A 21,878-nucleotide genomic window follows, 5' to 3' on the forward strand; every position below is an offset into this window, starting at 1 on the left:
GCACATGGAAAACACAGAGACTCTTACTTCTCAAGCAACTCTTACTCTAGTTATGCAGTGCTAAACCACACAGGAGAGGACAAGCCAGAGATCACCCCAACCCACGCCGTGAAGACCTCTAACAGTGGGCAAGGTCTAGGGCTTTTGTCACCCTAGGAGGATGGGTCACCCGACACTGTAGGGCAACAGGTGGTACAGCGACAACAAATGTCGAAACACAAGCACAAGTAGTCTTCTATTTTGAAGTATTCTTCAGTATTCTACTTCTTCTTTTTCTAACGTTCTGACAGAGCACACTTCTACCCTAGGTTGGGACTCTGAGCACAAACTCCTCTCTACTGCTCTGGACTCACTCTGTCTCTCAGCATGAACCAAGTCAGCATACTGTAGCTCTTCTGCTCCAAAAGCTCTTAACGCAGATTGTGTCTAGTCTATTCAGAAGTCTATTTCCTGCTACTGTATTAAGTATTCCTGAAGTAAAGAAGATTTTATTCATGGTAACAGGACTCAGTTATTACTGTTCCGGCACCTACACAGTAGTTACACCATCCTTGGGTCATCTCCTCTTTCTGTGGGTGGCGGTCCTGACAATCAGGGTGGGTCATAACTTCACTCCGGACCACCGTGATAAGTACCCAAGGGACCACCTTGCAGCCCAGCAGGTTACTGACCACAGGGTAGGGTATAGCCAGCCTTCCTAAAATAAAATGAGGTTTGCCCCCATACCTGTGTGCCCAAATGACCGGCCGTCCATAGGGCTACACCACAGCTGAAAAGAGGGGTAAAATCTCTCTGTTACTCAATAAAGATTCTGTAGATTGCTGTCTTTTAACTTTCTAAACATACTTGGTCTATTTTATGATTATTGTCCATTGCACATTCAAAAAAATCTTTTGACATGTTGAAAGCTTTGATTGGTTGAGATCTGGGGGTTCAGACCCCAAACCATTAGACAGAGCTGGAAGATAAGATAGGCCATAATGTGTGATCAGCAGGGTGCCGCTGATCAGCACTGGCACCCATACACAGGAAATGGTGCCTAGCACTATCTAGTGCTTAGTGGTGGCACAAGTTACTACAGCTCAGCTCCTATTGAATTGAATGAGAGCTAAGCTGGTGTAACCTGCACCATTGTTACATAGTAGACAGTGCAGGTACTGTTTAATGTATATGGGTGTCAGCAGGGGTGGAGCTATTGGAGGTGCAGAGGGTGCAGTTGCACCTGGGCCCAGGAGTCTGAGGGGGCCCATAAAGTCTCTTCCTCATATGAGGAGACCAATACTATAGCTGAAGCATTATAGTTCAGAGGCCCTCTGTGACAGATTGTGCACTGGGGAACATGGGCACCCCATCAATCAGATATTGGTGGACTCACCATTGGATAGGCCATCAATGTTATAAACCTGGACAACCCTTTTAAAATTGAGATGTGTCCTGCAGCCAAATGGAAAAAGAAAATAAGTGCTTAGTTAAGCGCTTCTCCCAACTTCCCCTACCAAAACCGCAGTGCCCATGTAACCAGTGTCTGTATAGTCTCTGTTTTCAAATGGGAACATGAGGGATGCTAGGAATACAGAGGTCACAATGGCAGCCAAGCGGATCAAGAAAAATTGGTGTAAAACCCTCCAATCCTGTCAGTTTAACCCATTGCATGCTTAGATAAAATCATGACTATGATGCAATGGATCTACAAGTTCGATTCTGTTTACGGAGTACTGGTTGGTTACCATGGCAACTTGAGGCCTTATGGGGGGCCCAGGGCCTGCTACGTGTGTGCTTCTATACAGCTGCACCAAGCATAATGCAGACAGGCATAATACACTTGAGTGGTAGTAGTGCAGTGTATTATATGAGCAATCATAAGAGCACAAATTGAAGGGGTACTCCGGAGACTTTAAAAAATATATAATTTTTGCTTTAATAAAGGAAAATTACTTTGTAATATAACTTCTTTAGAATAAATGTATAGTTTTCTCTTTATATAGCCACTTTCAGTAAGTGGCAGCAGTAAGGGGCAACATGGCCCCCTCTGTTTCCACCAATGTTTGTGCCAGGAACTACAGGGCTGTCTAAGCCTATTAATGTATATAACATCATTATAATACCAGCCTTATTATACCTCTCCATTTCTAGGAAATTGAACAAGCAAAACCAAAATGTTTGTAAATCAGTTTTATTTTAATTTAAAGGCTTATCAAGTACATTGGAATGACAGAAGGAACTTTCAAAAGTTATTGCCTTTAAAGTGTATGGACGTCTACACAATGATTTTTAAATTTTATTTATCTGTATGCTGAATACAAACTGAAGCAGTTTTCTATATAATCGTTATTAAAATTTCCTACCATTTTACTACTGTGAAGAGAAAGCAAAGACGAAACAGACAAACTTTCTGTTCTTCCCATGTTAAAGACTTCAGTAAGGGTAATGGGTTGTTCATTTTACACTTGTGCATTACCCATGTGACCCCCCTGCTGCCATTCCCCACAGACTATCTATTATGTGCTTCACTCCCTACCCACAGCTTGTATGAGCTCCCCTCCAGGTATACTCTCCCCTCTGTCCACACATTGAGCTGTCATGTGCATCTTTTCTTCATCCCTGTTGCCGTTTCTACAATTAGGATGGGCGAAAGTCTATCGGATGTATTTTTATCCTCTTTCTCTAAGCAGCACCAATATGGTAGGAAACTTTTAATAAAGACTATTTAGTCAGTTGCCACGTTTTCTATTCAGGAAACAAATGCAGAATAAAAGGGTTCAGGTGAAAAGTGTCCATAGCCTTTAAGAACTCCATGTACCATGAATCATAACAGTAAAGCAGAATTCAATAATTTTTTCAATTTTGTCAACTTAAATTTACACACACAGACACACACACACACACACACGTGCATATATAGACATACTGTAGGTTGCTTTTTCATGTGTTTTTTTTTTTTTCCTATCATACTGAAACTACTACTACTATTTTACACAATTGCATTTGGGCATTTGCACATTCCTTCGCAGGCCGCTTGCACTCGTGAATCACTACATCTTCCCCTATAGGTTTCGCAGTTGGTGACCTTATTCTTGACCTTACAAGAATTAGCTGAAAAGAAAGAAAGAAAAAATCTTCTAGTTACTGTATCAATTCCAAAGTTGATTCCTCACTATCGATGTGGATTTCCTCTCTGAAATAAACTGTACAGTATATTGCTTAAAGGGGTCTACTCCTTTTTAAACATACTTGGTATATGCTGTAAAATAAGACTTACATGTTTGTAACATGTTTGGTTTTTGTGTGTGTGTGTTATTTATGTGTTATATGACTATTGTGTTCATTCCACACTAAAAGATTAGGCAATCTATTATTTAAAGGGTCACTGTCATTGTAAAAAACGTCTTCTAGAGTACATGTTGCATAGTAGATGGCGCAGGTACCGTTTACTGTATATGGCCGTGTTCAAACAACGTATGTTTAGTATAAATCTCAGCCATTGTTGCAATTTGCTTTATGATTTATGCTAAATTAATTAATGGAATCCCGTCCGGAACTTGTACACACAGTATACGCTCTGGCCGGGATTCCATCTATCCGCTTGAATAACTGACATATCAGTTTTCTGTGGCTGCTATTCATTGAATAGCGGCCGCACAGAACATGTCGGTTCGCACAATTAAGCGTGCGGCTCCACCCATCTGCTTCATTGTGTGCAATGGTGAATTGGAATGCATCCGAATTCACCACAAATGAAGATCATCTGGCCAGTACTGCAGTACCGGCCGGGATGATCTTCAGTAACACTGGCCGTTCTGTGACCCGGCCAGGTCACAGAGCGGCTGGTGTTATGCCTGTGTGAACATGGCCTATAAGTTCAAGCAGGGAGGGAGCTATAGGAGGTGCAGAGGGTATAGTTGCACCTGGGCCCAGGAGCCTGAGGGGGCCCATAGAGTCTCTCTTCCCTATATGAGGAGGCCAGTACTATAGCTGAAGCAGTAAAGGGGCCCTGTGACAGATTTCACAGCTTCAAGTTACTCCACAGATATTGGCACCCCACCGGACAGACATTGGAGGTCTAGCCTGTAGATAGGTCATCAAAGTTATAAAGCTGGACAATCCCTGACACAATGGTTTACATCTTACATATATAAATATACAGTATAATGCTTTGAGTACATGTTATAGAAGGGATTATTTGTTAAAGGGGTACTCATGTGATTTTTTTTTTTTTTACTTAAATCAATTTGTGTCAGAAAGTTATACAGATATGTAAATTATTTATATTTTAAAAAAAAAAGTCCTACAATACTTATAAGCTGCTGTATGTCCTGCAGGAAGTGGTGTATTCTTTCTAGTCTGACACTGTGCTCTATGCTGCCACCTCTGTCCATGTCAGGAACTGTCCAGAGCAGCAGCAAATCCTCATAGAAAACCTCTCCTGTTCTGGACAGTTGCTGACATGGACAGAGGTGGTAGTAGAGAGCACTATGTCAGACTGGAAAGAAAACACCACTCCCTGCAGGACATTCAGCAGCTGATAAGTACTGGAAAACTAGATATTTTTAAATAGATGTAATTCGCAAATCTGTATAACTCTCTGACACCAACTGATTTGATTTTTTTTTATATTGCAGTACCCATTTAAGGAGTCTGAAATGACCCCCTCAAGAAGATAAATTATCAATATTAAGTGACTACCCTAAGAACAACACTGGACAACCCCTTAGAATATTGTCAACACCAAATACACTAAAAAATAGGTTAAATAGCAGTATACAGTATCCACCCTTTCTCTGGTAACCCTGAATCTCATCTCTACTACCTTTAATATACAGTGGTACCTTGGTTTAGGAGTAAATTGGTTTAATAGCGTTTTGGTTTAAGAGCTCACAGTTTTTCAAACTTGTGACTTGGTGTAAGAGCATTGCTTTGGTTTTAGAGCTTCCCGTACTGGGTGGGAGCACGAGTGGAGAAGGGGCATGGTCTGCATAGCGGGGTCTACAGCCCTGTACTCTGACCCAGGAAGTCTCCCTTACCTTCCAAATCATAGCAGATCCACTTCAGGCTGGGGCTTACATCAGGGGACAGGACTGTGGGGGTAATCTCTCCATAGCTGTAACCCCTCTCTCCCCGGACAGAGAGTGCTGCATGTATGTGCCCACATCTGCCCTGCTCATTCCTTCATGCTCCCTGCAGTCTCTGTCAGCCCTTGTGTTTCCCATCCTCTCCATTACTGTACAGTAACGTATAATATCACATATTCTGCTGTTTCTGAATGTTTGTTTCATCTGTTTTACATGTTATTTAGAATAATAAATCATTGTTTTGGGGTGTGGAACCAATTGTCTGCATTTCTATGATTTTTTATGGGAGAATTTGCTTTGGCTTAAGAGTGGATTTTGATTACAAGCACAGTCCCGGAACGAATTATGCTCGTAATCCAAGGCACCACTGTAATTTTATGGACATGACAAGTTTTTTTTTGTTTTTGTTTTTTTTATTAAGGGGGACATTTCAGTAATACAAACTTTATAGAATGATACAGCAATAAAATGAGCACCACAAGATTCATACAAATACATGGACGTGTTAATGTGGATACTTACTGCACAAGCCGTTATCACAATACTTGGGGCAGTCACCACATGGAGTTCCGGACTTGTACGGTTTAACAGCTGGAGAGATATTTCCGCTGAAAAGGGTTAATGAAAGACCATTAGTAAATGTACCACCATACCATGCGGTAGACGTGAAGTTATGTAGATCTATACCGGGGTAGGGGACCTTGGCTCTCCAGCTGTTGCAAAACTACAACTCCCATCATGCCTGGACAGACAAAGCTAAAGCCAAGGTTCTCTACCCATGATCTATTCAATAGGCTATGGACAATATATCGGTAGTATATGTGATTATATAATGGGTGTTCTTTAAGCAGGGGTGGAGTCCGCTTGGTTCTACAATTCTGGTTTTTAATCTGTTCCTACATAACCAACGAAGTAAGAGAAAGGCAGGAGGAAGGATTCCTGTGCCACAATGTGCTATAGTATCAGGGTGGTTGACACAGAGGGGTTGTGGTACAATAAACAGCACGGATTGGCCATAAAATACAGCTGACAAACCACAGTAAAGGCCGGGATCAGAGAGAGCCTAGATTTCAGCTGTTTACTTCATCATCATGGATAATATAAGTCACCAGGACATTTATGTGGTTTGATAGAGGGATAAGATATCTCTGTCCTAGCATTGCTGCCTTTCCTATAAGCAGTGGTGTAGCTACCTTAGAGGCAGGCCAAGCAGCTGTTATGGGGCCTGTGCAGGAGGGGGGCCCAGGGATGCACAGGGAAAATAAGAGCTGTCCTGTGTCCTTGTGCTTAACCCCATATGTACTGCAGTTTGTAAGTGACCCAAAGTTCACTTACAAGCTGCAACACAAAATAGGGTTAAAAACAGAAGACAAGGAGATCTCTGCTTTACTGCTCTGATAACCTTGACCTCTGTCTTCCGGAGCTCCTGCAGAAGTCAGGGGTTATCAGTGCACGAGCTGTGAAGCAGAGATCTCATTGTCTTCTGTTTTTGACCCTTTTTTTGTGTTGCAGCATGTAAGTAAAGTTTGGGTCACTTACAAACTGCAGTACATATGGGGTTAAGCAGAAGGTATTCTGCTCCTGCACCTATGTATTTAACCATAAAGGCTCCTAATGGGCCCTTATAGTTAAATACAGTGGACTGAGAGCAAGCAGCCATTAGCTCTCCGCTCTGTCAGTCACTCTTGTGGCTGCAGGCAGGGTTCTGCCTCTGGCCACGAGATTTTTTTTGGCTGCATCACCGAGTATATACAGTATATAGGCCCCGTGAATCCTAGCTACGCACTTGCCCATAAGATTAGCTAGTACTGATGGCTTGCCTTGTTAGCTGCCTAGAACTATGGGAGAGATTTATCTAACTGGTGTAAAGTAGAATTTTCTGAGTTGCCCGTAGCAACCAATCAGATTCCAGAATCTGTGAGGTATGAAAAGTAGAATCTGATTGGTTGTTAGGGGCAACTGAGCCTGTTTTACTTTACACCACTTTGATAAATCCCCCTATGAGCTAAACAGCCTGGATTCCAGACTGATACATTGTACATGCTACATTAGTCCTGCTCTCAGATAAGAAGGGATACAATTGTGTCCAGTCTAGACAATGCTCTGTGAACTGCAGACTTCCCTGTGCATCCCCGGGCCCCCTCCTGCATGGGCCCCATAACAGCTGCCTGGCCTGCCTCTATGGTAGCTATGCCACTGCTTATAGGGAAGGCAGCTAGTGATGAGCAAATAGTGAAATATTTGAATATTCGTACGAATATCTCCCTGATATTCGACTATTCGATCGAATATTCGATCCCATTAAAGTCTATGGGAACAAGTATTCGATTATTGAAAAACATCCAGTCGACCACTTGGAGGTTCACCAAGTCCACAATGACACCTCAGGAAAAGGGAAGGGGGATTTGAATGCTTATCGAATATTCGGCGTACTATTCGATAATATTCGATACTATTGAATACCTTACTATTCAATCGAATATCTATTAGATCGAACAGTATTCGCTCATCACTAAAGGCAGCAATGCTGTGACAGAGAGATCTCATCCCTCTATCAAACCACACAGATGTCCTGGTGACTTATAATAACCATGATGATGAAGTAAACAGCTGAAATCTAGGCTCTCTCTGATCCCGGCCTTTACTGTGGCTTGTCCGCTGTATTTTATGGCCAATCCGTGCTGTTTATTGTACCACAACCCCTCTGTGTCAACCACCCTGATATACTGTAATAGTACAGTGCGGCACAGGAACTCTTCTTCCTGCCTTTCTCTTATACATTGTACATAGCTAGTCCTGCTCTCAGCTGAGGAATGGATCCAGGCTAAACAATGCTCTGTGAGACAAATAGAGCAACAGCTAATGGCATCCCTCTGGAGGCTGTTCAGCTTGTAGAGCATTACCTACACTGGATAAAATGTTCAAGACTGGGGTTTATGTTTGTTGCCAGGAAACTAACATCCTGGACTTTTGGGGGATTGAAGCACAAAAAATATTCTAGAACTTTTCACTTCTACATTCATTATTAAAAGGGTACTCTGGAGGGAAAAAATGTTTTAAAATCAGCTGGTGTCAGAAAGTTATAAAGATTAGTAAATTGCTTCTATTTAAAAAATTCAATTCTTCCAGTACTTATCAGCGGCTAAATGTCCTGCAGGAAGTGGTGTATTCTTTCCAGTCTGACAAAGTGCTCTCTGCTGCCGTCTCTGTCCATGTCAGGAACTGTCCAGAGCAGGAGAGATTTCCTATGGGGATTTGCTATTGCTCTGGAAATTTCCTGACATGGATAGAGGTGGCAGCAGAGAGCACTTTGTCAGACTGGAAAGAATACACAACTTCCTGCAGGACATACAGCAAACTTGCCAACTTGCCGGATTTCTGGTTCGTATAAACCAGAAATCTCGGCGTCTGACTCCCGCTGTCTGCCGCCTCCGTGCGGCGGGTGGATACAGCGTAAGGAACGCCTGACAAACTGGGATACAACCGTTGGCATTGGCTGTATCCCAGTTTTCTAGGCGTTCCTCACGCTGTATCCACCTGCTGCACGGAGACGGGAGACAGCGGGAGTCAGACGCCGAGATTTCTGGTTCATACGAACCAGAAATCCGGCAAGTTCGTTCATCTCTACTTATAAGTACTGGAAGAATAGAATTTTTTAAATAGAAGTAATTTACAAATGTGTATAACTTTTCAACATTAGTTAATTTTTTTTCTCTGGAGTACGTCTTTAAAGTTTAAAATGGGAAAACGCCTGTAAATAGATTCAATACAGTATGGAGATGCATTCCTTTTACTTACAATGGGCACTGATGACACACATAGAACCATCTGTACTCTCCGGTGGCACAGTAAGCGGCAGAACATCCAGCCAGGAAGGAGGTAGCCCAGGCTTGCTGAAATAGAGCAGTAACATTTCATTCAGAGATTTGCCTTCACTTTTTCATTACTTATAGATTGTAAGAACTCGGGGGCAGGGTCCTCTTTCCCCATGGACCAGTCGGCTATTTGCCTTCAATGTGTTTTGATCTTGTAATGTTCCTGTTTGTTACTCCTATCGCTTGTACATTATAGCGCTCTGGAATTAAGGCTCCATTCACACGGAGCAAAACTGGCGGAATCCCACCAGCCTCTGTGTAATAATGACAGTCTATGAGAGACTCACACGCCTCCCCTCTCCGCGCTGAAGAATGAACATGTTTTGCTCCATGTGCACGGAGCCTTAGGACGCTTTAAAAAAAAAAGAAAAAGAAAGAAACGTATGGATACTGTCATTTCTACATCTGTTGACACTTTATTACTCTAAGCTCTGTGCATGTGTGGTGTCCCAGCACAGGTGTGCCACTAAGTTTCCTATGCACCCGAGCAAAGTAACTCACTTAGGTTCTCACAGTGGGAAGAAGGAAAAGTGTATAATGTGTTTTCCCCACTAGGTGTCACTACTGTATTTCTCGTATGCCTTGTCTTAAAGTGTCAGGCGATTTTAAGAAACTTTGTAATTGGGTTTATTAGCCGAAAAATGCATTTTTATAATGAAAAAGCAGTTTGAAGCTCTTCATAATTGTCTATGGAGAGGGGAGGGGTTGAGGGAGATGAGGCAACAAAACAGGACAACAAAGAGTTAATTTACAGCTACATCACTGGGCTATCTCCTCTGACAGTCAGCACTGACCTCTCTGACCTCTGATTATCTCTTTCATGCAGCTCCTGCTGTGTAATCCTTTGTTCTCTGATCTCTGCTGCTGACTAATCTCCCTCCTCCCCCCTCCCCTCTCCATAGGTTATACAGGGCCCAACTTTGTAAAAGAGTCGAGATTTCCTGATAATGAACAGTGGATGAGAGAGAGGAGGGAGGAGGGGGGGGGGCTGCATCTTTTTGAATGCAGATAATGGCATATTTGCCTAATAAACCCAATTACAAAGTTTCTTGAAATCACCTGTACTATTGATTTCTGCAACAAAAAAAACAACAACAGTGACACTTCTTTCTTTACACCACACAACCCCACCAATCAAACATAAGGTTAGTTTGCCCCTATAAATAAGGGAGATTAGTTCCTGGTGGGAGGAGTTCTCTAGTCAGTTCAGTCAGAGGGAGTGACACAGAGAAACAGGTCCTGTTGCAGTGAAGCCGGAGCCCGGCCTTACTTGGACCCATTCCCCATTTTACCCTGTTAAAAATTACATAGGATAATACAAGCATGTTCTTTATATATTTACTGAATTACTTGAAGAATGGCTACCTGAGTGAAGTGTTCAGTAACAGCGTTGGGACTTGTCTTTCCTTTTCCATATACAAAATTCTTTTGTTCATCACAAAATGCTTTTATGGCTTGTGTCCAGGTAGCAAAATGGGAACCCATGTAGAGATTCTCACCACATGTAAAAGCTAGAAACAAAAGTGCAAATCAAACATTTTCATATCTGAAGATGTGGTAGTGGTGGTAGTGGTGGTGGTGGTGGTAGTAGTAGTGGTGGTGGTAGTGGTGGTGGTAGTAGTGGTAGTGGTGGTGGTAGTGGTGGTGCTGGTAGTGGTGGTGATTGTGGTGGTGCTGGTAGTGGTGGTGATTGTGGTGGTGGCGGTAGTGGTGGTGCTGGTGGTGGTGATGATTGTGGTGGTGGTAGTGGTGGTGATTGTGGTGGTGGTACTGGTGGTGATTTTGGTGGTGGTAGTGGTGGTGGTAGTGGTGGTGGTGGTAGTGGTAGTAGTGGTGGTGGTGTTGATGGTGGTGATGGTAGTGGTGGTGGGGAGGGTACTGATTTGACTTATTTGTTTCCTAATATTTATTATATTTTAAAACATCTTTAAATGAGTAGTTCCATCATTTCTTGTTATAATAAACTGCTATTATTTATTGCACCATATTAACACCCAACATTGGCACCTCTTGAGCATGATTTATTCCCCCCCCCCCCCCCCCACACACACACACACACAGACAGAATCATGTTTAAACCCCGCAAAAAAAGTCAAGTTTTACCTCCTCTTCCCAAGATATAGAAAGCAAGCTCAGAGGGAATGTGAATATTTGGCTGAGGGATGTGTGACTAAAGCTTAGGGGGTGTGATTATGAGGCTGAGGGGGTATGAATGAAGCGTAAGAGGTGTCAATATGAGACTGAGGGGGGAGGGATAAATCTATGGGGGGTTGAACATGAGGCTGTGGTGGGATAAATCAAGTTCAAGAGGTGTTACTATGGGGCTGAGGGGGTATAAATCAGACCCAGGGGCATATGAATATGATACTGAGGAGTGAGTCAGACGTTTTCAGTAAAAGGCTAAAAGGGTATAAATCAGATCTAGGGGCATATGAATGTGAGGCTGAGGAGTGCGAGTCAGATTCGGGGGCATCGGTAAAGGGCTAAAGGGGTATAAATCAGTTTCTGGGGCATATGAATATGACGCTGAGGGGTGTGAGTCAGGCTCAGAGGGTGTCAGTATAAGGGGGTGTAGATCATACACAGACGAGTATAAATTTGAAGCTAATGAGGATATGAGAATTAAGGGATATGAATATTAGTTTAAAGGTGTGTGACTCAGTGTATGAATATGGGGATGAGACGTGTGAATAAAACTCAAGAGGTGGTAATATAAAGCTGAGTAGGTGTGAATCAGCCCCAGGGGGTAGAAATATAAAGCTCAGGGGGTATGAATATGAGGCTGAGTGGTATAAATCTGGCTGACATCCCCAGGGTCTTGCATTTGCACCTCTTTTTAAAGTTAAGTTCACAGAAACCTAATTTTTTTCTTTTTAATCACTTTGCATCTCCTCTGACAAATGGGCGTGGCTTCAGTATGAAAAAGACTTTATCAAGTGTGGCTTTTATATGCTGCTTTTTAAATTCAGCCTATGCCCACTGTGCAGAATTTTTCAGTAGATGCACACCTTAAAGGGAACCTGTCACCCCCCAAGTACAGATTTCTAATTCTAGGACCTATGGATCTGCAGAAGGTTATCATACATGTCACAGTATCTCCGTTCCACAAGACGAAATATAGAAATCTCTACATAAAAGAGAAAATCAAATGCCTTACTTCAGATTGAGTTACCTGGTATTGTTCTTTCACTTGCTTCGCTATGCTTAAATTTACATTGTTTGGCATACTTTTCAGCAGTTTTTGCAGCGTCTGGACTCCACTCCTATTAAATAACAAAAGCAAAAAAAACAAAAAACAACATTACATCGATACTTGAGGCCATAAACACCTCCGCCCGGAGATTTTAATTTCTAAATCCAACAAAAACATTTTCTTTAGTAATTTACTTCTATTTAAAAATCTCACGTTTTCCCATACTTATCAGCTGCTGTATGTCCTGCAGAAAGTTGTGTATTCTTTCTAGTATGACACAGGGCTCTCTGTTGCCACCTCTGTCCATGTCAGGAACTTTCCAGAGCAGTATCAAATCCCCATAGAAAACCTCTCCTTCTCTGGACAGTTCTTGACATGGACAGAGGTGGCAGCAGAGAGCACTCTGTCAGACTGGAAAGAATACACCACTTCTTGCAGGACACACATCAGATGATAAGTATGGGAAGACTTGAGATTTTTAAATAGAAGTAAATTACAAATCTATATAACTTTCTGTAGAGTCTGTCCAACTCCTTCACAAGATTGTCTGTCCTGTCTAATGTCAGCACACTCTTCTTATCTGCTGTCAAATAGATATTATGGATAGGATACTGGGGGCCTTATGATTTTATGATCAAATCTGTGAAAAAAAAACGAACATACCAGCGCCCGAAGCCGTGCGCGCGCTGCAGAGATCAGTCTGATGCCCATTCATTCTCTATGGGCATCGGACTCATCTCAGGTAATTTGCATACAGCGCGCACACGGCTTTGGGTGCTGATATCTTCGTGCCGGGACCGGCTCCAGGAACGGGACTCGCCGGGAAGGGTAAGTATCCGGGGGCTGCACCAGGGGGGTCGGACGGGCTTTGTGCCTTCGTCCCCAGTGACAGGTTCCCTTTAAAGGGATATTCTCATCTCAACCAACATAGTTAGACTTGTAGGACTTGTCAAGGTTAATATTTTTGTAAATACAATCATTTAACAAAATTGTCTCCTTTTCCTGATATGCTGACTATTCCCTCCTATTGTTAACAGCTTGAAACCGACCACCACTCTGCTCCAAAAACAGTGGTCGGTCTAGTATATATAGATATAGGGGGAGATTTATCAAACTGGTGATAAGTAGACTTGGCTCAGTTGCCACTAACAACCAATCAGATTCCACCTTTCATTTTCCAAGAAATCTGTGAAGAATTAAAAGTGGAATATGATTGGTTGCTAGGGGAAACTGCGACAGTTCTTCTTTATAACCCTTTGATAAATATCCCCCCAATAGGTTAAATATTTATATATATATATATGTATATATATATATATATATATATATATATATATATATATATATATATATATATATTATACACTATATATATACACTATGGTGGAGATTTATCAAACATGGTGTAACGTAGAATTGGCTCAGTTGCCCCTAGCAACCAATCAGATTCCATCTTTCATTTTCCAAAGAATCTGTGAGGAAAGAAAAGTGGAATCTGATTGGTTGCTAGGGGCAACTGAGCCAATTCTACTTTACACCAATTTGACCCTCACTGATCGCTAGATATAGCTGGGAGAACTGCGTGGCTGTGCGCTTCACTCCTTGGCTCTCTGCTTGATCCAACCTGGAGTCGGGTTTGCTCCATGCAGTGAAGCAACAAACAAATCAGATTGAGCAGCAAGCCAGGAGGTGAAATCCAGAGCTCGATCTATCGAACAATGGGTGGGGTCTCTGCACCAAGATCCCAACCAATCAAAACTTTTGATGTGTCATTCATTATTATTAATTTAATTAATTTTTAACTGATAGCTATGGTTTAAATTTTGCCTATTTTTTGCCCCTTTTTTTTTTCTTCAAATTTGTTTTTCATTTTGATCATAAGGGGGTATGTACCAAAGCACTTGCCTAGCACAAGGTATCCAATAGTTGAACGTTGTTGTGCAAAGCCCTGATTTTATTTTTATAACATTCTGCACCCTGCTCACCAAGTAAGAAATCCAACAATACGGGGGGCAGGTGGTTAGTGTTTGAAATTAGAGCTACGTTTAAATTTCCCCCTTAATTTTTTCTCTTTTTAAAGCTAAAAAGACCCCAACACAAACATCAAAACTCAAACATTACAGGACATTACCATTTTCAGCATGTTGCTGGCCGATGGTTTAACAGTCATTCGGCATTCGTCCATTGCCTTTAGAATTTCTTGTTGCACGGCGGCAACTTTAGTGTCTACTGCGGCAAGTTGTTCGGCAGTCTGCAAGAGGCACAATACACAGTTACTACAGGGATCTCCCTACTATATACTCTGTGCTCCTTTCTCTTGTAGTTTTGTACATATTTAGGCCATGTTCGCACGGCGTATGACACCGGCCGTTCCATGAGCCGGCCGTATCACAGAATGGCCGGTGTTAGTGAAGATCATACCGACCGGTACTGCAGTTGCCCCTAGCAACCTATCAGATCCCACCGTTCATTCCTCACAGATTCTTTGGAAAATGAAAGGTGGAATCTAATTGGTTGCTAGGGGAATTCACTTTACACCATGTTTGATAAATCTCCCCCATGGTGTAAAGTGAAACTGGCTCAATTGCCCCTAGTAACCAATCAGATTCCACCTTTCATTTTCCAAAGAGTCTGTGGGGAATGAAAGGTGGAATCTGATTGGTTGCTAGGGGCAACTGAGCCAGTTTCACTTTGCACCATGTTTGATAAATCTCCCCCTATGTGTTTACACTCCGGCCAGGATTCCCTCTGCAGTGCAGGGCACTTAAGTTGTGTATTAATCACGGCCATTCTTGCACACAGCCGGCAACAACGGCCGTGATTAATGCACAACTTATGTTGTGTGAACATGGCCTTATACTGTAAACACCAACAAGCAAATGTTGTAAAGTGTGCATGTGGGAGCATGGTGCATGACAACATTTAATACATAGGACAGTACTGTTTTAATTGGTTGGTAATAGGCTATGGAGGAAAAAGATCAAGTTATATTTGTAAGGGTATATAATGTTCGGCCAATCATTTTTGTATACTCTCTTCAACATTTACTAGGCCACATCAGACATACATTGATTTCTTAAGTGGGTTCGCTAGATCAACAACATAAAAGAGGTTATCTGGGACTAGAAAAACATGGCTGCTTTCCTTCAAAAATAGCACCACTCTTTGTAGGAGGTATTGTAGCTCAGTTCCATTGAAATGAATGGAGCCGAGTTGTAATACAACACATAATCTGAAGACAGATGTGGTGCTGTTTGTTATAAGATATCAGCTATATTTTTCTTATCCTGGATAACCCTTTTAATGGTCTTTTCTAAGATTGGTGGGGGGGGGAGGTCTGAATCTTGGCACCCTAGGACTGCTGTGAGCTATAAGGGCCAGTTCATACAGAGTAAAACTGGCGGAATTCTGCCTCCTCTCTCCGACATGTCAATTCTTCCAAACGGAGAGACGCGGAGAGAGGAGGCGCACGAGCCTACTATAGACTGCCTGTATGACACAGAGGCCGGTGGGATTCTGCGGCGGAGAGTTCCGCCACAGGATTCCGCCAGTTTTACTCCGTGTGAACTGGCCCTAATACCAAGGATATCCATGGCTAGAATATATGTGCACATTAAAGGGTTCATGGTGCTGCTCAGCCACCACTCCATTTAATGTCCATTGAACTTGTGAACATTCGCTAAGGGATATGACCTCTATTACACTGAATGGCGGGGTCCTCTATTCTGTGGATAGGGATCATTTTTAATCTTGAATATAATATTCACAATGAATATTTCCATAGTGGATTCACTAGCAGAGAGACAGCTATGGACTTACCTGTGCATCAAGGTACACAACCAGGGATAACAAGCACAGTATGGAAGTCCACATCTTGTTATGTTCCTGTTCTACACAACAGAAATTTTGACAATAGAACTGACGTAATTATATAATCATACAGATATCATATACATATACCATACATATAGATGTACTGTTGCAATGCTAAATTAGAAGACACTTTAAGGGGCATTCCCATCATGAATAATATGGTTATACTATAGCTATATACAGTATACACCAACTTTAGAGAGCCTTAGAGAAAAGTGGTGGTCGGAAAACTAGACACTATAAAAAGTTCATTCTCGGCACTCACCGTTTCACGCTTCAAAAATTTATTGTAGAAAAAAATTCATTGCGATAAATACAACGGCAACAGGACGTTTCGGCGTCAAGCCTTCCTCAACTGTCTTGACGCCGAAACTTCCTGTTGCTATTGTATTTATCGCAATGAATTTTTTTCTATAAATTTTTGAAGCATGACATGTTGAGTGCCAAAAATGAAGTTTTTATAGTGATATGGGAATTTTTTCTTACTACGAGCAGCACCCTTAACACAGACGTGCCACCTAAAAAAACTATTATTTTACGGAAAACTAGACACTGACCTTCTAACTAAGGAAAGTAAAGAGCAGCATATCAGGAAAAGAAGACCAGTTTGCTTAATGAATGTATCTGAAAATATATTTCACTTGACGAGTCCTACAAGTATAATATTAGCTGAGATGGGAACACCCCTTCAAGACATTCTCTTATATTGCCCCCACACCCCTACCCCCCTCAACCTGCCTTCAAGAGATCCCTTGATGACTATCGAAAGAAGACCGTCTCATAGACGGTTGGACGCCTATATAATTTAAATAATGCAAAAAAAAAAAAAAAGGAAAAAACAACACAAACAATAACTTCTATTTTGTTTAAGTGCGATGATTCCCACATTTACACACATTATTATGATAATATTACACTATATATAAAGTTGTGTGTACACAGTACCTTTAGATTGGTTTTGATCGGAGATAGTTCTGTGCCGTAGCTCAATCTAACGCCACTATTTATAGGTAAGAATTTATTAAATATTTCTTGTTGTGACGGCCACTAATGGAAGTTGGGTTTTTAGAGGCCATAAGCCAATAATGCCGAGGCTTCATGTGTTGTGCAAAATGCCTATGGGGTTTGATTAAGATCAGTAATTAAAAAGGTTCAGTTGTTGATTGTCTTTACACTAAACATTCAAGGCGAAGAGAAGCGTCACTTGTTTATGTAAAAAGAATTACAGATATAAAAGGGATGTTCATCTGATGGCACAAGACTTGGCCCTGAGCCACACTTATGAAACTATTACCCAGTGCCTGGTGAATCCAGTTGATATTGCTAACAATGACATAAGATTTCCACAACCTGTTCCCTCCATTAACCTTGACACTTATCCTCACGTAAACTCTTGTCGTCAGAAGACCTCCTTTTGCTGCCTAATTCTGCTGCCATATGAGTTGCTTGTATCCTCACTAACTGGGGTGACCAAGCCTCAGGGAGGGATAATGGTGCAGATGTTGTTGGGAATAAGGGCCAGTTCACATGGAGTAAAAGAGGCAGAATTCCACGACAGAACTCTTTTACGCCGCGTGAACTGGCCCTAACAGATGTTTGTTGTGATTCTGCACAAGTAAAATGCCTAGGTCATGGTTAGAGATGAGCCAACTGACTTTTTCGAGACCAGATTTCGGAACTTTGCAAAAAGTTTGGTTCTGTACTAAACTGAACATTTTACAAAGTTAAGAAGGAGTTCAAAAAGATGCCGTCCGAACATCTAAAGAAATGGTATGCTCACCTGTTTGCGCTCCCCCAGTATCCTACTCTGCATCTCAAGTGTCTTCAGCCACCTCCAGCCCGCTCAGCCAATCACTGGCTGTGGTGCTTTCTCATCTCAGTCGGTGATTGGCTAAGCGTGATGTTGGTGGCTACGGGGGACACCACAGAACAGAAAAGGAGACACACTACAGGAGCACGGACAAGTATAGGTAAGCAAATTCTGTAAAGTGCACAAAAACAGCTAAACACCTGCAATTGTTGAGTTGTTTTAGTGCAGTTCATTTTAGGTTTGACCAAACCCAAACTTTAAGTAAAAGTTTGCCAAACCTGCCAAATCGAACTTGAAAAGTTCACTCATCTCTAGTCATGGTAGCTGGAGTGAGTAACCTGGTAGCTGGAGTGAGGCCCTAAGCATCCCCCTAGAGGGTCACCACAATAATGGGATGATGGAAACAAGACCATGGGGAACCACATACAGTGCCTGGCTAAGGGTACCTGGTATCACACTTGGTGTTATAGTAGTGCAGTCATTGCCAGGTCACCAGGTGATAAAAGGACCTATCCAGATAGTCGCATGTTTTAACTGTCAACTCTACTATATATTGCCGAATCACCGACAGAAGCTGAGGAATAGGTGTATAGCAGTTTCCAATTCCAATAAAACCCAGACCAGGTGCCCTTGAAGGTATTAGATGCTAAGAGGTCCTTTACTAACTTGTATCCAAAAAGTGATGTTGGATTTCAACACAAACATGTTTTTTGTGCACTTTTGTGTTTTTAATAGTAACATATAGGGGCACATTTATGAAACATATATCCCTGGTGTAAAACATGCCTAATTGGCAGGTGGAGGATGCGGCAAGGGGCAAGGAGATGTGGCCTCCACATGCAGTTTACACCTGATCAAGTCTCTTTATTAAGCTCCAACAACAAGACCTCACTGTTGCACAGTCTCTCTGTTGATCTTTCTTTAAAGCCAACGCCTGGTTGGTCAGGAAACTGGATGCCATGCTATGGCCTCTACAAGTGATACCAAGAGACCAAAGATACATTACCTGATGGTAAAGGCAATGCCTCTAAGGCAGCATTCACATACTTTAACAGTCACCGGACCATGGTTATGGATTGTGTCCCCGCCCAGCATGATGTATCAACATAATGTCGGCAGCGTGGAAACAGTTTGAATCTCTGCGGCACTGTAATGTGGCAGCTCTGTCACTACAGTGCTGCAGAGATTATGTCAAAGTGAAGAAATCCCAGAATTCTTCCCAGAATTCTTAGTGAAGCAGCAATGGTCTGTAAGTCTCCACCCGTCTTTACGACAACCTCTCCTTAAGAAGAGTTAGTACCCCTTTGACCCACATCGATAGACCTCTCACTAGCCAGCCAGCACCCTGCTCTGTACTGAAGAGGGTCAACAACCCCGAAACAGCTGTCTGCAGATGGGAAATCTTTCATTTTGGAGAGATTGTTTGGCTTGGCATAAAATCCCCAGTCAATGTTCTAAAGCCCCTACTACATGGGGTGATTCAGAGGAGCAAGCGAGCACCGACCTGTGAGGTCAGCACTCGCTTGTTCCTTCTTCCCACTATTACACATGCTGACAGCGAGTGGGTAAGAGACACGGGGGGTACGGCGGGCTGCCCGAGTGATCTCTAGATGGGGGGGCTGCCTTTGCTTCGTGTAATAGGCAGCAGATTGCTGCTATCGTAATCCTGGGATTTGTCAATATGTCGAAAGATAGCAATCAGCTGACATCTTTTATTCCGGCTGATCGTTGTCTTCTATTACACGAGCCATTTATCGGCCGTAACGGATGATAATTGCTTTGTGTAATCGGGACTTTAGGCTCCTTGATTGAGTGGGACTTGACTTGAAGGGACATCTCTTTGCTCAAGAGGTGTGAGAGCTATTTTGCATTTACTTTCTTATCTGAATTCTTTTACATACAATAGTTAAAGGGGTTCTTCACTGAAGACAATCCCTGCTAGCAGATCACAAGGTGTCCTAACATGTCGTCTCATTGGGATCCTCAGTGATCAACTGTTATCTGAGCAGGAAACCTGACAGTAAGTATTGAAATATTTTACAGCTCCCCCACTGGAGAAATGAAGAATTACACAGCATCCATTTAAATCAAGAAAATTATGAAAGGTGAGGTCCTCCAGAGCGAAAGTTGCTCAAGGATAAGGACCCTCAACAGGGGACAACACCTTATTGACTAAGAATTCAGTTGCGAACAGATGCAGAATCATGGCTGACACTGCAACCCAACTTGGGCCAGAAAGTCAGCCTAGATGGTTTTCTGGTCATGCTTAAGACAGGATGTAATAGAAGCAATTTGAAAAATATATTTTTTCTGAACATTTTTTCTTATTAAAGAAAAAAAAAAACACAATATGAATTGATATGAACCTAATGGCACAATCCAAAAATCCAAAAGAGACACTGCAAATACAAAGGCCCAAAACAACATGAACGTGTTAAACTGCGGTCTACTGACCTACTTATCCCGTTGGCTACATAGGTAATCTATTTGTATCTCAACAAAGATTTCTTTGTATAGAAATCTTCCTGTACCAGCTTGGCTCGCACTGCACACCTATCTCTCCGTACATCATGTATTCATTAAACTTTGGCTTACCTACATTTTGGCCTAATCCACCTAACGTACACAAAGGGGACATTAAGGATGGAAACTTTTAAGTTTTGCTGCTTACAGTGTCCGGCTTGTAATCCATTTTTATATCCATATTACATATTAATATATTATTCAGTATTTTTACAGCTATTTGAACAACAGCCAGACCACTGTTTATAGAGACAGTAAAAATAATAAAGACATCATACAATACTTACCCACTCCCGTTCCTCCGGCACGCTCCCGTATGCTTCTTTGGGTCACGATTTGCTGACAGCTCACTAAGCCAATCAGTGTCTTGCAAGAGCCAGTGATTGGCTGAGTGGACTGTCAGTGAGCTGGGACCCAAAGAAGCAGACGGGAGCGTGTCGGAGCAGGTATGTATGGTGTAGCATACATGACTGTTGTTATGTCTTAGTTGGTTCCACAACACTTAGGGACATATGTAGCATTCTTTTTGTGCCATTATTTTGGCAAAAAAAATTAGCACCATTGATCAAGCCTATTTTTGAGCAATTTACGCCGGCTGCACTTTTTTCTTTCAAAATTTTCACTCGGAGGGACGTGACTGGGGCGTGGTTTATATTAGCCACTTTTTTAGCCAGACTTATCATGTACGAACCGCTAATGATACATATTAATGCTGAAATTAAGGCGTCTTCGTTTTTTTCTATAGATTTTTATTTAAATTTCCATTAAAGGGGTATACCCACTATGCACTATGCACAGGAGAGGGCATAACTAAAAGATTGCATTGGGTTCCAACCACTATGGGGGCTCAAGCAGTTGGGATACCCCCACAATCTCTTAGTTATACCCTTTCTTGAGCATACTGCAGATAGGACGTAACTTCTGCAGCTAGGAATACCCATTTATATTTTGTGTGTCAAGCATAATATAAACTATAAAGCAATAACATAAAACTAGTGTTGATGGATTGGAAACAGGAAATGGGCAAAGGCAAGGGTCCGACAGACTCAGACATGGTTTATGAGGCTTCCAAACATTTATCAAGTAGAAAGTTGTCAGCCAGCTTACCACTCCACCTTCACATCTTTCTCGGGCTCCCACTCCAATCCGTGTCAAAGTAAAAGAAGAAACTTGGGTCTGGCATTAGATAAAGTAACATTTTTGCAGCTTTACTCTTTTTCACCAACATTGTGCACACATAGTGATATCACCCCCAACTAAGGCCAATGTGTTTTGGATGAGTTAAGCTTCCTTATTCGGCTATGAAAAAGGGCGTTTAATGCATCCGAAACACGTTGGCGTTTGTTGGGTGTGATATCGCTATGTGTGCACGGTGTTGGTGAAAAAAAATAAAGCTGCAAAAATTTTACTTTATCTAATGTCAGACCCAAGTTTCTTCTTTTGCTTCCAAATATTGGTAAGTGCTGGACATAGTAATGTGTGGAATGAATGGAGCATGGTCGGGCATGTATGCCAAGGCTTCCGGCTCTGCACAC

At 42.1% G+C, this 21,878-nt stretch overlaps 1 protein-coding gene across 3 annotated transcripts in view; it reads right to left on the reverse strand.

The window, feature by feature from the left end:
• Positions 1-2,157: 2,157 nt before the first annotated feature.
• The window catches only part of LOC138796053 (cysteine-rich venom protein-like), a 427,653-nt gene continuing 407,932 nt past the window's right edge, over positions 2,158-21,878 (reverse strand). Inside the window, exons 1-8 of one of the 3 annotated variants that reach the window (XM_069975946.1) lie at positions 16,956-17,030; positions 15,957-16,027; positions 14,269-14,388; positions 12,117-12,207; positions 10,310-10,455; positions 8,868-8,962; positions 5,592-5,677; positions 2,158-3,093 (exon numbers count right to left, since the gene is read on the reverse strand). In XM_069975946.1, coding sequence (XP_069832047.1) covers positions 2,972-3,093; positions 5,592-5,677; positions 8,868-8,962; positions 10,310-10,455; positions 12,117-12,207; positions 14,269-14,388; positions 15,957-16,010 — 714 coding nt within the window. In that variant the 5' untranslated portion in view covers positions 16,011-16,027; positions 16,956-17,030 and the 3' untranslated portion in view covers positions 2,158-2,971. Of the gene's footprint in view, positions 3,094-5,591; positions 5,678-8,867; positions 8,963-10,309; positions 10,456-12,116; positions 12,208-14,268; positions 14,389-15,956; positions 16,030-16,955; positions 17,031-21,878 lie in introns of those variants that run through there. The other 2 variants (XM_069975948.1, XM_069975947.1) reach the window with 2 other exon arrangements.

This window comes from Dendropsophus ebraccatus, chromosome 6 (genome assembly GCF_027789765.1).
Source record: "Dendropsophus ebraccatus isolate aDenEbr1 chromosome 6, aDenEbr1.pat, whole genome shotgun sequence".
NCBI lineage: Eukaryota > Metazoa > Chordata > Amphibia > Anura > Hylidae > Dendropsophus > Dendropsophus ebraccatus.